The 17,267-nt window shown below is 38.2% G+C and overlaps 1 protein-coding gene across 1 annotated transcript in view; it reads left to right on the top strand.

Moving 5' to 3' along the window:
- The window catches only part of LOC150079141 (uncharacterized), a 73,617-nt gene that overhangs the window by 23,894 nt on the left and 32,456 nt on the right, over nucleotides 1-17,267 (top strand). Inside the window, exons 2-3 of the mRNA XM_090382968.1 lie at nucleotides 5,146-5,250; nucleotides 15,380-15,496. Of these exons, the coding sequence (XP_090239094.1) occupies nucleotides 5,146-5,250; nucleotides 15,380-15,496 (222 nt within the window). The remainder of the gene's footprint in view (nucleotides 1-5,145; nucleotides 5,251-15,379; nucleotides 15,497-17,267) is intronic.

Genomic DNA, 17,267 nt, shown 5'->3' with positions numbered 1-17,267 from the left:
ACAAGCCTTGAAACTGTGCTGTCTGGGTGGTGGTGCTCACTGAGAATAAGTAATAGTCTTCTCTATTAGTGAAGCATTACTTATTCAAGGTAGTGCAATACATGGTAACTTGTCGTGAAGGTAGTCTCAATATGAGATACAATTAAATCGATGCATTTACACTGCGAATGTAGTTCATTTTTATGAGCAAACTATGGTGTATTTACACTGATAGTTTATAAAAAATACGTTACATATGGAAATCAAGAATGGTACTGCGCAGTCATTCTAGATAAACAAATCGCATGCTCAGGTTTATCTAGCATGATCATGCTGAAACAGAAGCTCGTTTTATAACAGTAAAGCAAGTTTCTGTTATGTATCTTAGTATTTGTTACGTATTACCGCGTAATCCGCATCCCTCTTCTCCCATTGGCTTTATAAATATGACTAGGAGGAAAATTATTTTGATGTAAAGAAAGATAATGTGAATATATTTTCATATACAAAACATTTAAAAAAAATATGTGTATATTGTTTTTAGGGGTATTGAAAAATCCCCCCTTGATGTTCCGCATTGGAATACTAGGGATCTGGTTACTTTATGCATAATATACATGGGAAACATGTAGATAATGCTTATGTAAAGAGGAAATATCAGCAATTCTGTTAACACAACTGAATAAAACATACTCCCCCCCCCCCTAATATAAATATGTGTTTCTGTTATATTCAAATGTGCTGAAATTAAAAAGTAGAGCTCAAATTATTGGAAGAAGGGATGAGAAAATGAATTTTTTTCCCTGCTGGTTCTGTATAAGTTTGGCTTTATGAATGCAGATGAATTAAGACTGGCACACAAATTATGCTTCAAGTAACAAAAAAATTGCCTGTGTTAAAAAATTTTATTCACCCTATTTTAACCTTCTATTGCTAGTATGATGCCTAACAGATAAGAATTAAATTTTTTTTTTTTTTAATTTGTAAATAGTACTGCAGCAGTAGTAACAGAGGCATGTGATGCAAGAAAGCAAGTACATGAGCTTATGTAGCATCAGCCAAAAAAAAAAAAAAAAAAAACCCAATTTCATACATCCATTTTTCTCTAAAAGTATGTCCAGTCTCTCCTTGAATTTATTTAAGCTATCAACTTCCACAATGACAGATGAAAGTTTGTTCCAGCAATTAACCACCCATTGGCTAAAAGGAAAATTTCCGCACATCTATTCTATGACTGTCTTTCCTCACTTCGATTTTATGCCCCCTCAGGTTCATAATCTGAGCAAGCGGAAGAATCCCATCAGAATTCAGTGTGCTCAACCCATTCTAGGCCTTATATACTTCAGTCAGATCACCTCTCAGGTGCCTAGTCTCCAGATGCTACAATTTTCAGAACTTAACTCTTTCTTTGTAAGAGAACCCCCCTTCGTTCCCATCACTAGTCTTGTTGCCCTTCTCTGTACACACTCAGGCAACTCTCTACATGGCGCCTCCATAGCCAGGTGGGAAGGAGCAGCAGTGCATACCACACGCTTCTTGATTAGACCGGTGTTCGAGCCCGTCACCACCACCAAATGTGTTGTGTTGTGTGTGTTGTTTGGTTTTTAGGAGCATTAGTAACTAAGGCCATATTGCTCCGGGATATGCGGTGGTCATTCCCTGACCTTTCCGCATCCTCCATATTTGGTGGTGACGGGCTCGAACCCCGGTCTAATCAAGAAGCGTGTGCTATGCACTGCTGCTCCTTCCCACCTGGCTACGGAGTCGCCCCACCACCAAATACAGAGGATGCGGAAAGGTCAGGGAATGACCTCCGCATATCCCGGAGCAATATGGCCTTAGTTGCTAATGCTCCAAAAAACCAAATAACAACAACAACAACTCTCTACATCATTCCTAAAATGAAGCCACCAGACCTCTACACAGTACTCAAGATGTGTCCTAACCATTGCCTTATACAAAGGGATAATCACCTCCTTTTCCCTACTAGAAAAATTCCTGTATATCATCGACAATACTCCAAGACCTGCTCTGGCAGCCTGTCTACATTGCTCAGGAAACTTCATATCTGACTGCACAATTACTCCAAATCCTTTTCATTTTCTACCACCCTAAGTGTAGTACCACACAGTTGGTACATTTCTCCCAAGAGAAATGTACCAATTGTTAAGGAGGCTTCCATCCTACAGTGGGTTGAAATTGGCTGCAGTTTTTACCTTCATCAATAGTACTGATAAATATACAAATCAATAGTGGGCCCAACACCAAACCCTGCGGGACTTCATTTATAACATTAGTCCATGAAGAGCAGCATCCATTGATTACCACACTTCTCCAATTTGTACAGTAGTCTTCCTTGTGCAACAGTGTCAAAAGATTTCCTGAATTCCAAGTATATGATATCAAAATTATTTTTTGCATCCAGTTCCTTTGTAACTACATCATAGTATCCAATCAAATTTGTCAGACAAGACTTTCCCTTAAGAAAGACACTGTAATTTGCAAAACTTAAGCCTTTCTTCGTAAGAGCAACCCATTGTTCCATTCACTAATTATGTTGCCCTTCTCTATTGGAACGAGTACAGAAAGGGCAACAAGATTAGTGAATGGAACAAAGGGTTGCTCTTACGAAGAAAGGCTTAGGTTTTGAAAATTACAGTGTCTGGAGACTAGGCACCTGCAAGGTGATCTGATTGAGGTGTATAAAGCCTTTAATGGTTTGAGCATGCTCAGTGCTGATGGGATTCTTTCTCTTGCACAGAATAATCACCTGAGAGGGCATAAATTCAAATTGAGGAATGACAGATGTAGGATAGATGTGTGGAAGTTTGGCTTTAGCCAGGAGGTAGTTGGTTGGTGGAACAGACTTCTATCCTTTGTTGGTGGAAGTTGATAGCCTAAATAAATTTAAGGCTGAGCTGGACAGGTATTTGGAACGAACGGAGGGGTGAAATGGGAGCGTTTTTTTTTTTTTTTTTTTTTTTTTGCTGATGCTGCATAAGCTTGCTTTCTTGCGTCGTATGCCTCTACTATAATGCTAATGAAATCCATGCTGTGTCTGAACTATTGCATACTGCAGTCTTGTCTAGATGATCCTGCAATGCATCTTTAACGAGTGACTGCATTATTTTACCTGGAATAGAAGTTAAACTAACTGGTCTGCAATTACTCATGTCACCCTTAGATCCTTCTTTGTGAATTCGGGATACATTTGCACATCTCCAGTCCATGGGGACTTCCCCTGATTCTAAGGATGCTCTCATAATTATGGATAAGGGTTTGCTTCCTCCTTAATATAACTGGATAGATCCCATCCACCCCAGGTGCCTTTCTTATGTTTGATTTCAACAATTTCTCCTTCACTTTGCTCTCAGTTTTTACAAAATAATTATGCACCCTGTTACAGTTTGATAAACTTCTAACATTTTTCTCCTTTAATAACTCATAATGTGTGCATGTAGATGCAAAATACTCATTCAGATTATTAGCTATATGAGCAGAATCATCAACAGTCGAACCATCGATATCAAGTGGACCAATCTGATTCATCCCTTTCCTTCTAGAGTTTATATAAGTAAAGAAGTCCTTGCTGTTTTTCTTAGCATCCTTTGCCAAAGATTTCTCGTAATCTGCCTTTGCTAACCTCCTTTGTGACTTGATTACAGACTAGCTTATATGTGCCATAGGCTTCTGTTTTACCTGATAATTTATATGATCCCATGCATTTTTCTTCTTTGTTACGAGTCTCATTAGTTAATCTGACTTCCATTTATGCCTAAACCGTGAACAATATTTCTTAATCGGAATGAAAAGCCTATTAGCTTCCACAGGACCATTGATATCAAGTATAAAAGTGACATTTAGTCCTTCAACGCTTCCCACTTAGAATTTGCTGTTGGTGACATCATCAGGCGCCTCCGTAGCCAGGTGGGAAGGAGCAGCAGTGCGTAGCACATGCTTCTTGATTAGACCGGGGTTCGAGTCCGTCACCACCAAATACGGAGTATGCGGAAAGGTCAGGGAATGACCACCGCATATCCCGGAGCAATATGGCCTTAGTTGCTAATGCTCCTAAAAAAAAAAAAAAAAAAAAGGTGACATCATCAGTTGGTCCCAGTGTACAGAATTTAAAAACTGTCTTGAGGCCACTCTAGTCACCTTTACAGAAGCAAAAACCCTTCCTTTTACCCCTGATGGTAATTATATCTTTAAGTAAATGCCACATCAGTATACTGTGATGAAATCAAATTCCCCCATGTAACTTTGCCAACCAGTATTCTCTGGTTATACAGTATTTTCTGGTTTTGTTATGGTATACTATGAATGCTTATGAATTATCAGATGTTAAGTTTGTTTGGCTTTAAAAGGCACTAGGTGAGCAGAAATGTCTATCTGTCTTCTAGCAAACTTCCTTTCCCACATGGCATCTGTGAGATGGCAGCTACAGGTGTCTAATCTTGCCATAGAGGGCTTTAGTTTTGCTGGCTAAAGGTAAACAGTTGATAAAAATACAGATGTCCATGTTGTGTCTACCGTGCCATTTGAGCATTTGGTTTTCAACCAAGGGAATCATTGACCTTGCAAATTTCTAAAAAAATACAACAAAACATTATTTTACTTGTTTATTTTCATTCAGTATTTTTTAATTGGGTTTAGTAAATCATAATTAATAATGATCATTTTCAAATTAGTAAAAAAGCTAAAAATTAATTTTTTATAATTATAACAAAAGGGAGTATTTCACAGATGCTGCATGAGTGTGCTAAATTGGTGTGATTGGTGGAATGTTAAAGTATAAAAGTGACATTTAGTCTAATATCATTTGGAATTAAATTTCATTAGGTTATGTATTCTGTAATAAAATAAACAAGTTAGGTGACCCATTCTATTGTATAATGGTTTTGATGTACATATTCTATCATCCGTCAATTCGATTATCTGTCGTTGTCTCGGACCTGTACCCTGGCAGATAATTGAAGTTCTACTGTAGATTACTATGTGGGAGCCACATATATAGAGTAGGGAATTTGGCATGCTTAGCTGTGTATATGGTAGTGTCTATTAAAACTATAAAAATATAATTGTAATAGTAGCCAGTGTTGTTTTTATTATATTTATTTTTTAAGATTTAAAATTTGTTATATGGTTTATGATTTTTATTGTAAGGCCGAAGAACAGTCTAGTTTAATGATGCAATCTTGGAGAGGTCAAAGGAAAAGGGAAACTGCTTATGCTCCTTTGTGTAAGGTGTTCCAATTGCCACCATTACTGGTATCCAGCAGCACAAATGACTTGATCACTGCTTTTATGTAAATTGATATTCCTCTGCACAATGCTAACATGTGGTTTTATTTTTGTGCATTTGAGATGGGATTTTTTCTGCATACTACATATTACAAATACTAATGATCATCATATTATTGCCTAGTGATTGTGGTGCTGCAACATATTACAACCTCAGCACGTGCCTTAAACGTACTGTATGTTTCATGCAACTGCTTCCAACACATTTTATCAGTGAGAGGATTATTAGTTGCAGTTGTCTACAACGTAGCTTGAGGTGAAACTCTGTGATACTTTCTTTAGGGTTTTCCTGAAGAATGTCTACTTTGGGAATATTGGACTCCTTGTAATTTTTCAGTTTGAGCATGCCATGGCTGTGAGATAAAACTCATTGAACAATTCCTTTCTTATTTATGTTGTACTTGTCTGAATCTGTGGTCATCCTAACTCAAGCATCACCAGTACGGCTTTCCTAGTTGATGACCTTTGGAATTAATGGTTTTGCATAATTTTCATCCAGATCTCCTTACAGCTAGAATACTGGATACGAATGTTTTTTTTACTAGTTTTATTTACGGATACATTAGAATAGGTGCCTCTGTAGCCAGGTGGACAGGAGCAGCAATGTGTAGCATACACTTCTTGATTAGACTGGGGTTCGAGCCTGTGACCACCAAATACGGAGGATGCGGAAAGGTCAGGGAATGACCACTGCATATCCCCGGAGCAATATGGCCTTAGTTGCTAATGCTCCTAAAAACCAAACAACGACAACAACAACATTATAGTAGATGAACTTCAATTATACTTGACCCGTTTAAGTATGTATACATTTAAGTATGTATATATATTTAAAACTCATTACTTTAGTACCTACTAAAGTAATGAGTTTTAAATGAAAAAGGCTACTGAAGAAAATTAATGGTAGCAGTTACTATGAGAATGTTGATTTCATATGGCATCCATAATTTAATCATTATGGTGTTTGATCAAATTAGATGAACTACTTTAAATTAAATGTAGTTATATTTTAAGTATGTTGGTTAAATAAAATGCATCTTGTATTCTCTTATAGGTACATGTTGCAGAGTGTATTTCACAAGCTTTGAGCGAAAAAAAAATTCATGTACAAGAAAATATGGCTTAAGCTCCATCAAGATGTTTGCTGGCAGTTACCTATATCTTTGCTATTTAACTTCTGTTTTTTTGCCTGATGATGGTAGCCTTCTCACAAATGGATAATATAGCCATTGATACAACAGCCTGGAAACATGGCATTCTTCTGTTTTTGCTGTCCCTTCTAATAATAATTGTGAGTTTTAATGTTGTGTCTTGTCTGTAATATTTATTTATAGAGTTCATACTGCACTGAAGCTTAGTCTCAAGCACATTATCAGCTTCAAAGATACCCTCCAAAAAAAGTATTCAGACTTATGATTTACATTCACATCACTGTCACTCACTTTGGTAGCATGCCAGTCCGATTTGGTCTGTGGTACCTATCCCTCAGTAGTGCACTATCCTCAGTAGGCTTTCCACCGACAAACAGTAGACTGCAGAAGTATAGTCATATACTTCTGCAGAAAGTTACTTTTCACTTACACGATGCAAATTTCCAGTTAACATGATCTTTTTTTTTATGTGATATTTGAAAAAGATTTGAATCGCACGCTAAGCTTACTGCACGTCAGATGGGCAATAAACAAGCGTTTGCCTGCTGCCCGCCCTAGTGTGTTCCATCAACTATCGGAAGCAGACGTGTTACTTGTTTGTGTCCCACTAATAAAGTCACACGAAGATGTGCATTTAAAAATTCTAATTTTTAAATGAAAAAAAAAATTTAATTTTTAAATGAGCCAGATGAAAATGTTACTGCAAAGGAGATAACGGTGAAAGAACTAAATGAAACTTTCATATTACAGAGAACCTCAAACAAAAGGTTTGAGATTCTCCGCGATACTGTATTTATTTCTCCTGTGCCTAGACAGGATTGTTGTTGGTTATCAGAAATTGATTGGTGAAAAAAAGAAAGCCAACACTGTTCAAATGACTGTGTTCAAATATTTCCATAACAAATAGTTTCTTCATTGTGTATTTTATGCAATAAGCATTTAATTCTATAATTATTTTCATTATCTTTAAATGGTATTGCAGTTAAAAAGTTATTTAAAAAGTATTTTTTTATGGACGTTTCTGAAGGTCACAGACCAATTATAATTTTTTCTATTGATTATTATATTCGATTAACATGTTTCCGTTTTGCATGATGCGCTTGTGGGACAAATTAATTGCGTTAATCAAGGCCAGCCTGCAATGCTGAATGTAGTAGGATTGCGCTTCGTGGCATTCAGAACCATTTGGAACCATACAGGCAGCTCCTGTATGAAAGAAGGAGGCAGGAAAAGCAACAAAAGCTGGATAGCTATTTTAAACCAGTACAGAAGAAAGAAAAGCTGGACAGTGAGTCACACCCTTCCACATCAGGTGTAACAAAATTTCGTCCTCAGAATGTTAACCCCCTTCTACCTCTTCGCTATAACTTACCAGCTGCAACCCTTCACCACACCCACTTCCAACAAGCATGAAAGAAGGAGGTATGAAACTGTGAAAGAAGGAGGCAGAAAAAGCAACAAAAGCTGGATAGCTATTTTAAACCAGCACAGAAGAAAGAAAAGCTGGACAGTGAGTCACACCCTTCCACATCAGGTGTAACAACATTTCATCCTCAGAATGTTAACCCCCTTCTACCTCTTCGCTATAACTCACCAGCTGCAACCCTTCACACCCACTTCCAACAACTAGACTCCATATCTTGTCAAGGTAAAGTGCTATATTTACTATAATATTCATTTATTTATTAGAAATTTAAGATGTTTAACCCTGTGTTAGCAATTTTATTGGGTTCTATATTTTTATGGGCTCTGTCCAGTGGTGGGATTCAGTCAATTCGCATCATTTTGCACAAGCCTTGTTCCTAGAATTTCCCAAGTTTCCAGCTTCACATCCTTCCTGAAACGAGGTGTTTCCAGACCTGTTTGCTGTATTCAAGGTATGGCCTCACCATTGTCTTATACAAAGGGGTAAAAACCTCCCTATCCCTGCTGGCAAAATTCCTGTATTGACAATCATTGACAAAACCCCATGACCTGTCTTGCAGCCTGTCTGCATTGCTCAGAGAACTTCATATAGTCTGTGAGGCATAGACTCTATAAGGCCTCTGAATATTGCTGGAAGTATGTTGTACCCTGTCCCCAAGATTGTGTCCTGCAGGTCAATGTATAGTGGAGTCTGTGGTGGAGGATCCAATCACTGGATACGTTAATCCACCTAATTCTAGAGATGTTCCATGGGATACACATCTGGTGAATTTGGCAGCCAACGTAGCACCCGAACTCCTTCATGTTTGGCAAACCACTCTTGAACAATAGTGGCAACATTGCAGTGGCTATTATCATGCTGGAACATACCAGTGCCATCCAGGAAGATAGTCACCATGAGAGGTTGTACCTAATCAGCCACAATGTACAGTTTTTATCATTCAGAGATTTGGGGATGTATGAGGGGCTCCAAGAGATTTCCTGGAAAACATCCCCTATACCAAAGCACTGCCACCACCTGCCTGTTTCTGTTGGATTAGGACATTTATTATTGTTATTTTGTTTTTTTTTTAGGAGCATTAGCAACTAAGGCCATATTGCTCCGGGAATATGCGGTGGTCATCACTTGACCTTTCCGCATCCTCCGTATTTGGTGGTGACGGGCTCGAACCCCGGTCTAATCAAGAAGCGTGTGCTACGCACTGCTGCTCCCTCCCACCTGGCTACGAAGGCCCTGGATTAGGATATGGAAGTGATTCTTCACTGCAGTTTGTCACCAAAACCTCCCCTATCATCCACACAGTACAGCAGGAAATGTGATTCGTCAGAAAAGGCAACTTTTTCCAGTCAATTATAGTCTAACGACACTGTTAAGATGCAAAATTTAGTTTGCATCTGTACATTTGCCTAATTTTCCATCTGAACATTTACCTAAAGGCATTGTGGCAGTGGGTGGCCATAAGCTTGGATGCCTTGACTGGGTGCCTGCTCCGCAGTCTCATATGTAGGAGAGTTGTTTGGATTGTGGTCTGGGAAACACCGCTGGTTTGTCCCTTGGTTAAAGTTGATGGTCATCAGTTCCACAGAGGACCATCAACTTTATTTTTTATTGTACAATAAATAAGTTAAAAGTTTCTATTAAAATGATTTTTATTGTTACTTGTTGTTGTTGTTGGTTTTTAGGAGCATTAACAACTAAGGCCATATTGCTCCGGGAATATGCGGTGGTCATTCCCTGACCTTTCCACATCCTCCGTATTTGGTGGGCACGGACTCGAACCCCGGTCTAATCAAGAAGCGTGGGCTACGCACTGCTGGTCCTGCCCACCTGGCTACGGAGGTGCCATTGTTACTTGTATTGAGCATTACAGCTCTTGTTCATATTATCTATTTTACTGTTACTTTAATATTCAAGTCATAAAACAAAAAAAACATTTTGATCTCTTATTTTACATTTTTATCAAGGAATTATTATTCACAATATAAAAAGCATTAGCATTAGTAGAGGAATACAATGCAAGAAAGCAAGCTTATGCAGCATCAACCAAAAAAAAAAAAAAAAACCGCTCTCATTTCACCCCTCTGTTTCATTTCAAATACCTGTCCAGCTCAGCCTTAAATTTATTTAAGCTATCAACTTTCACAACAAAAGATGGAAGTCTGTTCCACCAATCAACGACCCACTGGCTAAAGGCAAACTTCTGCACATCTATCCTACAATTGTCTTTCCTCAATTTGAATTTATGCCCTCTCAGGTGATTATTCTGAGCAAGAGGAAGAATCTCATCAGGATTGAGCATGCTCAAACCATTCAAGGCTTTATACACCTCAATCAGATCACCTTGCAGGTGCCTAGTCTCCAGACACTAATCTGAAAAACGTAAGCCTTTCTTTGTAAGGGCAACCCTTCGTTCCATTCACTAATCTTGTTGCCTTTCTCTGTACTCGTTCCAACAGCTCTACATCCTTCTTAAAATGACTCCTCCATTTTAAGTGGGGTCACATTTGCACATCTCCAGTCCATGGGTACCTCCCCTGAGTCCAAGGAAGCTCTCATAATTATGGCTAAGGTTTTGTTTATTTCCTTTGCTGCCTCCTTTAATATAACTGGATAGATCCCATCCACCCCACGTGCCTTTTTTATGTTTATCTTCAACAATTTCTCCTCCACTTTCCTCTCAGTTATTACAAAATCATATAGCTCACTGCCAGAGTTTAATTCATCTCTGGAATTCCCCTCCCTGAATAACTCCTCATGCCAGGTGGGAAGGAGCAGCAGTGTGTAGCACACGCTTCTTGATTAGACCAGGGTTTGAGCCCATCACCACCAAATACGGAGGATGTGGAAAGGTCAGGGAATGACCACTGCATATCCCCGGAGCAATATGGCCTTAGTTGCTAATGCTCCTAAAAACCAAATAACAACATAACAACAACAACTCCTCACGTAGATGCAAAATACTCATTTAGTTTGTTAGCCGCCTGAGCAGGATCATCAACAGTTGAACGACCAATATCCAGTGGACCAATCTGATTCTTCCCTTTCCTTCTAGAGTTTACATAGGTAAAGAACTCCTTGCCGTTTTTCTTTGCATCCTTTGCCAAAGATTTCTCATAATCTGCCTTTGCCTGCCTAATCTCCTTTGTGACTTGGTTACAGACCAGCTTACATCTATCATAGGCTTCCATTTCACCCATTAATTTATATATATCTCATGCATTTTCTTCTCTGCCACATGTCTCATTAGGCCTAAACGGATGTCAGTTCATCTGACATCCGTTTAGGCCTAAACCTTGAACAATATTTCTTAGTTGGTATGTAAAGCCTAGTAGCTTCCAAGATTAATTCTTTGAATGGCTCCCATTCTGAATTTTATTTTGGTAACATCATCAGTTGATCCCACCATATAGAATTTAAATACTGTCTCAGACCACCGTAGTCACCTTTACGAAAGCAAAAACCTTTTCCTTTAACCCTGATGGTAGTTACCTCTTTGAGTAAATCCCATTCAGCACACTGTGATCAGTGCCTCCTAGTGGTTCATTTATCTGCAGATTCTTAATGCATGAAGAATCACTACTAATAATCAGATCCTCTAGTTGTCTCCCGAACATGCTAATGTAGAAATCAATGATCCAATAAATCCACAAAAGCCTTACTAATGTGTGAGCGACCAACTGAAAGTTCCAGTCAATATCTGGGAAATTAAAATCCTTCATTATAAGACAATCTGATTTATTCACTCATTCTATTTCTCTGTACAGTTGTTCATTATTCTCATCAGAGTCATTAGACTTATAACACACTCTTACTCTGAATTTTTCCTTCCCAGTGTTTATGTCACACCAAACTGACTCAACACTGCATTGTCTTCACATGTCAACTGATTGCACTTCTTTAGATTTTAGTGTTTCTTAACTAATAGCACAACCCCTCCTCCCTTCCTATCCTGTCTCCCCTTTCTGTACAAATCATACTCCCCAAATTCCGATTCTGCATTCCTTATATCTGTGTGACACCATGTCTCTGATATCCCAACAATATCTGGCTCTGATATTTTGACCAACACCTCAAATTCATCAAATTTATTTACTTAACTCCTAGCATTGGTGTACACGCGAGTATATATGTACCTGTTCTTATTCTTAGTTACCCTAACACGGCCCACATATTTACTTGTTCTGCGATGACTCCTAGCAGTTTATGAAATCCCCCGCACCTTGTTTTCTTGGTTGCTGCTCAATCGAATAGAAGCAGTGCAAGAATCACTTTCACCTCAGCCAGCGGCTACTGTTAATCTGTTAGTCCATGTATCCCCTAAAGCTAGTAGTTTTCCGACCCACCAACACTGGCTTGGTAGCATCAGCAAATATTCTTGCATCCTTTCTATTTAATTGTATCCCATCCCTGTAGAAGCAGTCTCTCCTGTTAACAGGCTTAGAAAAATTCCACCCCATGAGCCTTGCAGAGTCTCTCCATGGCCGAATTGATTCTAAAGGCTCTCATCATATACTCCCTCTTATTGTGTCAGCAGACTTGCAGTCACTTTCAGATTCAACCCTAACTCGCAGCTTTTTTTCAACATTGACCCATGCATACTTGTTAGTTATTCCATCGTTCTCCTACTGTTAATATAATTGGTGCCAACGTGTACAACAATATCACCTTTTGTGACCTTAAAAGATGATATCTGCTCTACAACACCACCAACATTTGACCTGGCAGACATACCCTGGTCCTATTCCACCTATCCTTTTTGTGTAATGTATTCCCTGCTAATAGTCATCGACAACAACTAGTTACTGTCGGACCAGTGCATTCTGCCTTGGGGATTGCCACTGTGTTGCCTGATGTTCAAGTGTAAGCTCTGGTGTTGATGTGGGCAGCTGAGAGCTTGATGGGTCCTCAATTTAAACCCTTCAAGGGCATCTACCCTGTTCTTCAAGCTCTCATAAAGGTCCATAACAATGCTGAGTTGGCACCTAATTTCCTCACACTCCTTAAATCAAGCACATACAAAGACATTCCCCTTCACAATATCATGTCCCATTCCTGATAGCCCCACAAACATCAAACAAGCAGTACATTTCAAGAGGTTGTGATTCAGAAGACAGCCACCACTCTCAGTTCTACCCTGAACCACAGCACTCCCACTACCTTGAGTCTTTTGCTTTGCAGCTCTTGTGTGAGGCATGATTTCGATTCTATTTCAGTACAATTAAAAATATAAAACAGTAAACTTATATCCCAATGCTGTAATAACACTACATATATTTCAGTATCGAGTTTTATCTTCTACTACTGAGTTATGTTATATGAATTTCATATATCCTATCAAGTTTAAGTTAAAACGTTATGTTTGTAAAATCTAAGTAGTTATATAACAGATAATAAATTTAACTATCTATTGTTACCCAAGTGGTTTGAACTCCCATGCTAGCTATCTATGCCAAATCACCAATTCTAAAAAACTCTATGAATATTACACATTAAATTATTAAAACACATAAGTAGTGCTCTAATTTATAGTTATAATCCTCTGCTGATACTGATTACACTGCTACAAGTTACGTAGAAACTACCAGTATCTGCTATATTGATACAAAAACAATGGTGGCAGATTTGAATGCTACTGTCGATTCAATGCCAGCAAAAATCAACTGTGGTTTTTTATGCATTTACAAGGCCGAGTAAAGAATAAATGCACCAAATTAATTCGAAAATCACAAAAAAAAATACTATACTGCTAAATTTAAATTAGAAGCTATACAAAAACAATTTCAAATCAATAAATAAAAAAAGTCAACTTAACGGCTTTGAACACATCTGGATCCCACTAGCCTCATCAGCAGACTCTTGATGCTAAGAAAGCTGCAGGTCCTGATGGTATTTCTCCACTCCTGAACTTACTTCTGTTCTACGGAACCTTTTTTCACTTTCTTATTTCAAAGGTGTTTTCCTTTTGCCTGGAAATTCGCTCATATCCAGCCAGTTCCTAAAAAGGGTGACAAATCTCTTCCATCCAGTTTGTCCCATTGTAACTACTTCTACTCATTTCTAAAGTAATGAAGAAATCAATTAACTGCCAACTCTTAAACTATCTAGAAACTCCATCTGATCATCAATCACCAGTATTGATTCTGTTAGTGTCAATCCACTGGTGTCATTCTGGCTTATGTTACTCATCTATGGACAAAGTCAATGGAAACGTTTTGGTAAAACTCAAGCAATCACTCTTGACATTTCAAAGGCTTTCAGTCATGTTTGGCATATAGGTCTTCTAAATAAGCTTCCATCGTATGGTTTGCCAGCTGTTTTTTGTTATTGGGTATCCAGTTTTCTCTCTGACTGCTCACTGTGGGCGATAGTAGATGGCTCTGTCTTCTAACTTCTCCACTAATGATGGTGTTCCCCAAGGTTCAGTTCTTTCTCCCACTCTTTTCCTCTTGTACATTAATGATCTTCTTCCACTGATTGGAAATCCTATCCATAGTTTTGCTGATGATAGCACATTGCATTCCACTTTTCAGTTTGAGAAACCTTGCCCTGCTCAAACAGCTTCAACTTCTCGATTATCCACTGCCAATTCCTTAAATGCTGATCTCCAAGTAATCCTCCAGTGGGACAAAGATAACTTAGTTGATTTCAATCCTTCTAATATTCAGTCCTTCAGTGTCTTATCTTGCAAAAAGGATTCTTTTGCTCCAATGCTTATCTTTGATGACACTCATATTTCTAGGCAAGATGAATATATCTCTATTGGAGATTACCCTGACTTCTAATCTTTCTTGGCATAAGCACGTTACAAATATTGCTTCCTCTGCATCTAAAAAACTGGGTTTTCTCTTTTGCTTTCGGCAGTACATTTCTTCCAAGCAGCTGTTCTGTACAAATTGTAAATCCGCCCTGCCATGGAATATTGTTCCCACATCTGGGGCGGTGCCCCCAAAACCTCTCTCAGGTTTCTAGATTCCATTCAGAAGAGGGCAGTTAGGTTAATTAATGACTCATCTCCAACAGCGTCTCTCCACTCTCTATCTCATAGATGTTCAGTTTCTTCTGCATGCCTTTTCTGTTGATACTTTCATGGGAACTGTTCTTCTGAATTGGCTACTATAATTCCAAATCAGTCCGAACATGTGCTGTTACTAGTCAACATCCTTTTACTGTCCCACTTCAAACTCATAGAACCAATTTTTCTTCTTCCTCATTTATTCATTCCACTTCCGTTTTACGGAACAACCTTCCCTCATACATATTTCCTGATAATTAGAATCTACAGAAGTTGAAGTTCTAATGTCATCTTCCTTCATGTTCTCAATCTCGAACCCATGCATGGTACTATAGGTTTTATACCTCCGGTGTTTGGGGTTTTCATAAAAAATAAAATAAATAAATAAATAAATAAATGTTGAATTTTTGTAATCTAATTTTTAAAAGTGTTATTTTAACTTCAGAGTATTTCAAATTCATAAATTATTATATATTATAATCAGTGTTTTTCTCTAAAATGTTTCAGTTCCAAATACTAAAAAATAATATGGACAGAAAAGATACTGCAGCATTACTCCAAACCCTAGGAATGAAGCTTACGTTTCACAACGAAAATAATGAGGAAGATCGTATTTTTCTGAAGGTAGTTAGTTATCTTTAATGTAGTGTTAGTATAACATCATATAGGTTTACAACTATAGTTGTAAAATCCACTCTCAACTGTGATCCACAAATATTTAATAGAACTTTGTAACTACAAAAACAGACAAATTTATATAAATTGTGGACTTTTTTTACTGGTTTATTTATAACAGCCTTTCTCAAAGGACAAGTTTAAAATATTTTTGGTAAATTAAACTTTAAAAACACCAATTAAACACAAACATTAACTTGAAAATAGTAATAGTCATATAGTGCAAGGGAAGCCATGGGCTTTTGCTGCACTTGCCATGAAAAAAAACAAAAAAAAAAACAAGTTGATAAGAAAATAAAAATTATTTGCTTCCCTCCTCACATAGGTAATTATCCAGTTGACCTTGAATTTATTCAACCTGTTAGCAACTACCTGTGAAGGTAACCTGTTCCAGCAATCAAAGACTTGCTTGCTAAAAGAAGACTTCCTACAATCTAGTCTAAACCTCTTCCCTTGTAATTTGAATTTATGGCCACTAGTTCTGGAATTCTTTATAACAGTGAAAATTCCACCTTCATTCATTTATTAACCCCTCTCAGAGCCTTATAAACCACAATCAGGTCCCCTCTGAGGTGCCTGGTTACCAAGCTCTGTAGCCCACATAATCAGTCTTTTCTCATATGATCACCCTCTTGCCAATTGCAAGTTGCCTATCTTTGGACCCTTAAAAGAAGCTCTGTCTTTTTTTCAGATGAGTTTTCTATGCTTAAACACACTATTCCAAACGTGGTCTCGCAATTTCCTTATACAGTGAGACTGTGGCATCCCAATCTCTACAGGATAATGTTTGATAAATCATAGATATGACCAGGGCTGTAGTGGAGGGTATATGTGGGTATACGCCGTATTCCCTCTGGATTTTTTAAGGTGAATGACGTGTACCTTCTGGTTTTTGAAAGGCTTGAAAAAACAAATATTATTAAATTATTTACTGAAAATCAGAAAATAAATTTATTAGAATTTGATTCTTAGTTAAAACTTATAGTTTCATTATTTTTAATATATGCCATATATATAAGTAAATAAATAAATATATTAGGGGAGGTGGGTAACTTCTAAAGGAATGTGAATCGCATAGGAACCCATAACCGGAAACATCACCATAAGTCGGTAGATGGTGCTGTTCATCAATTCCCGAGAGGGAAAATTTCTAGTTTACTCATTCAAGCAGTAGTTGCTGCATGAAGAGCATGCATCGATACACGGACTGTGAGCTGGCAGACATGCACCTAGTGTATGTATTAGCAGAGGGCAATGGACGAGCCGCTCAATGAATTTATGGAGAACGCCTCCCAGACAGACAGACATGTACCGGACCACCGTTTGTTTGCATGTGTGCATCAAAATTTGTGCGATTATGGGTCATTTAGAGGTAACAGGAGTAGTGCGGGCAGACCACATTCGATGCAAACTCCCACCATAGAAGAAAGTGTGTTGAATGCCGTCCAGAATAATCCTACTACCAGCACACGTTCCATTGCCTCTGCCTTAAGAGTGTCTTGTTGCAAAATGTGTCTCTCTTACCCCGTCGCCTGGTGGGTTCCCCACTGCCAGCTAACGTATCCCACCCCTGGAGCGGGATGGGCAGCTTGACCTTCATACCAGATTCGACACTGCTTGGACATGACACTGATGAAGAGATTCTGCGGCTTTACTGCCAACACGTCATTGGCAATCTGAACTGGGTACTCTAACCTGGTTCCCTTTAAAACCCCATCCC

This window comes from Mastigoproctus giganteus, chromosome 10 (assembly GCF_048544385.1).
Source record: "Mastigoproctus giganteus isolate SK-2022 chromosome 10, ASM4854438v1, whole genome shotgun sequence".
Classification (NCBI taxonomy): Eukaryota; Metazoa; Arthropoda; class Arachnida; order Uropygi; family Thelyphonidae; genus Mastigoproctus; species Mastigoproctus giganteus.
This window is presented reverse-complemented; position numbering and strand designations above follow the sequence as displayed.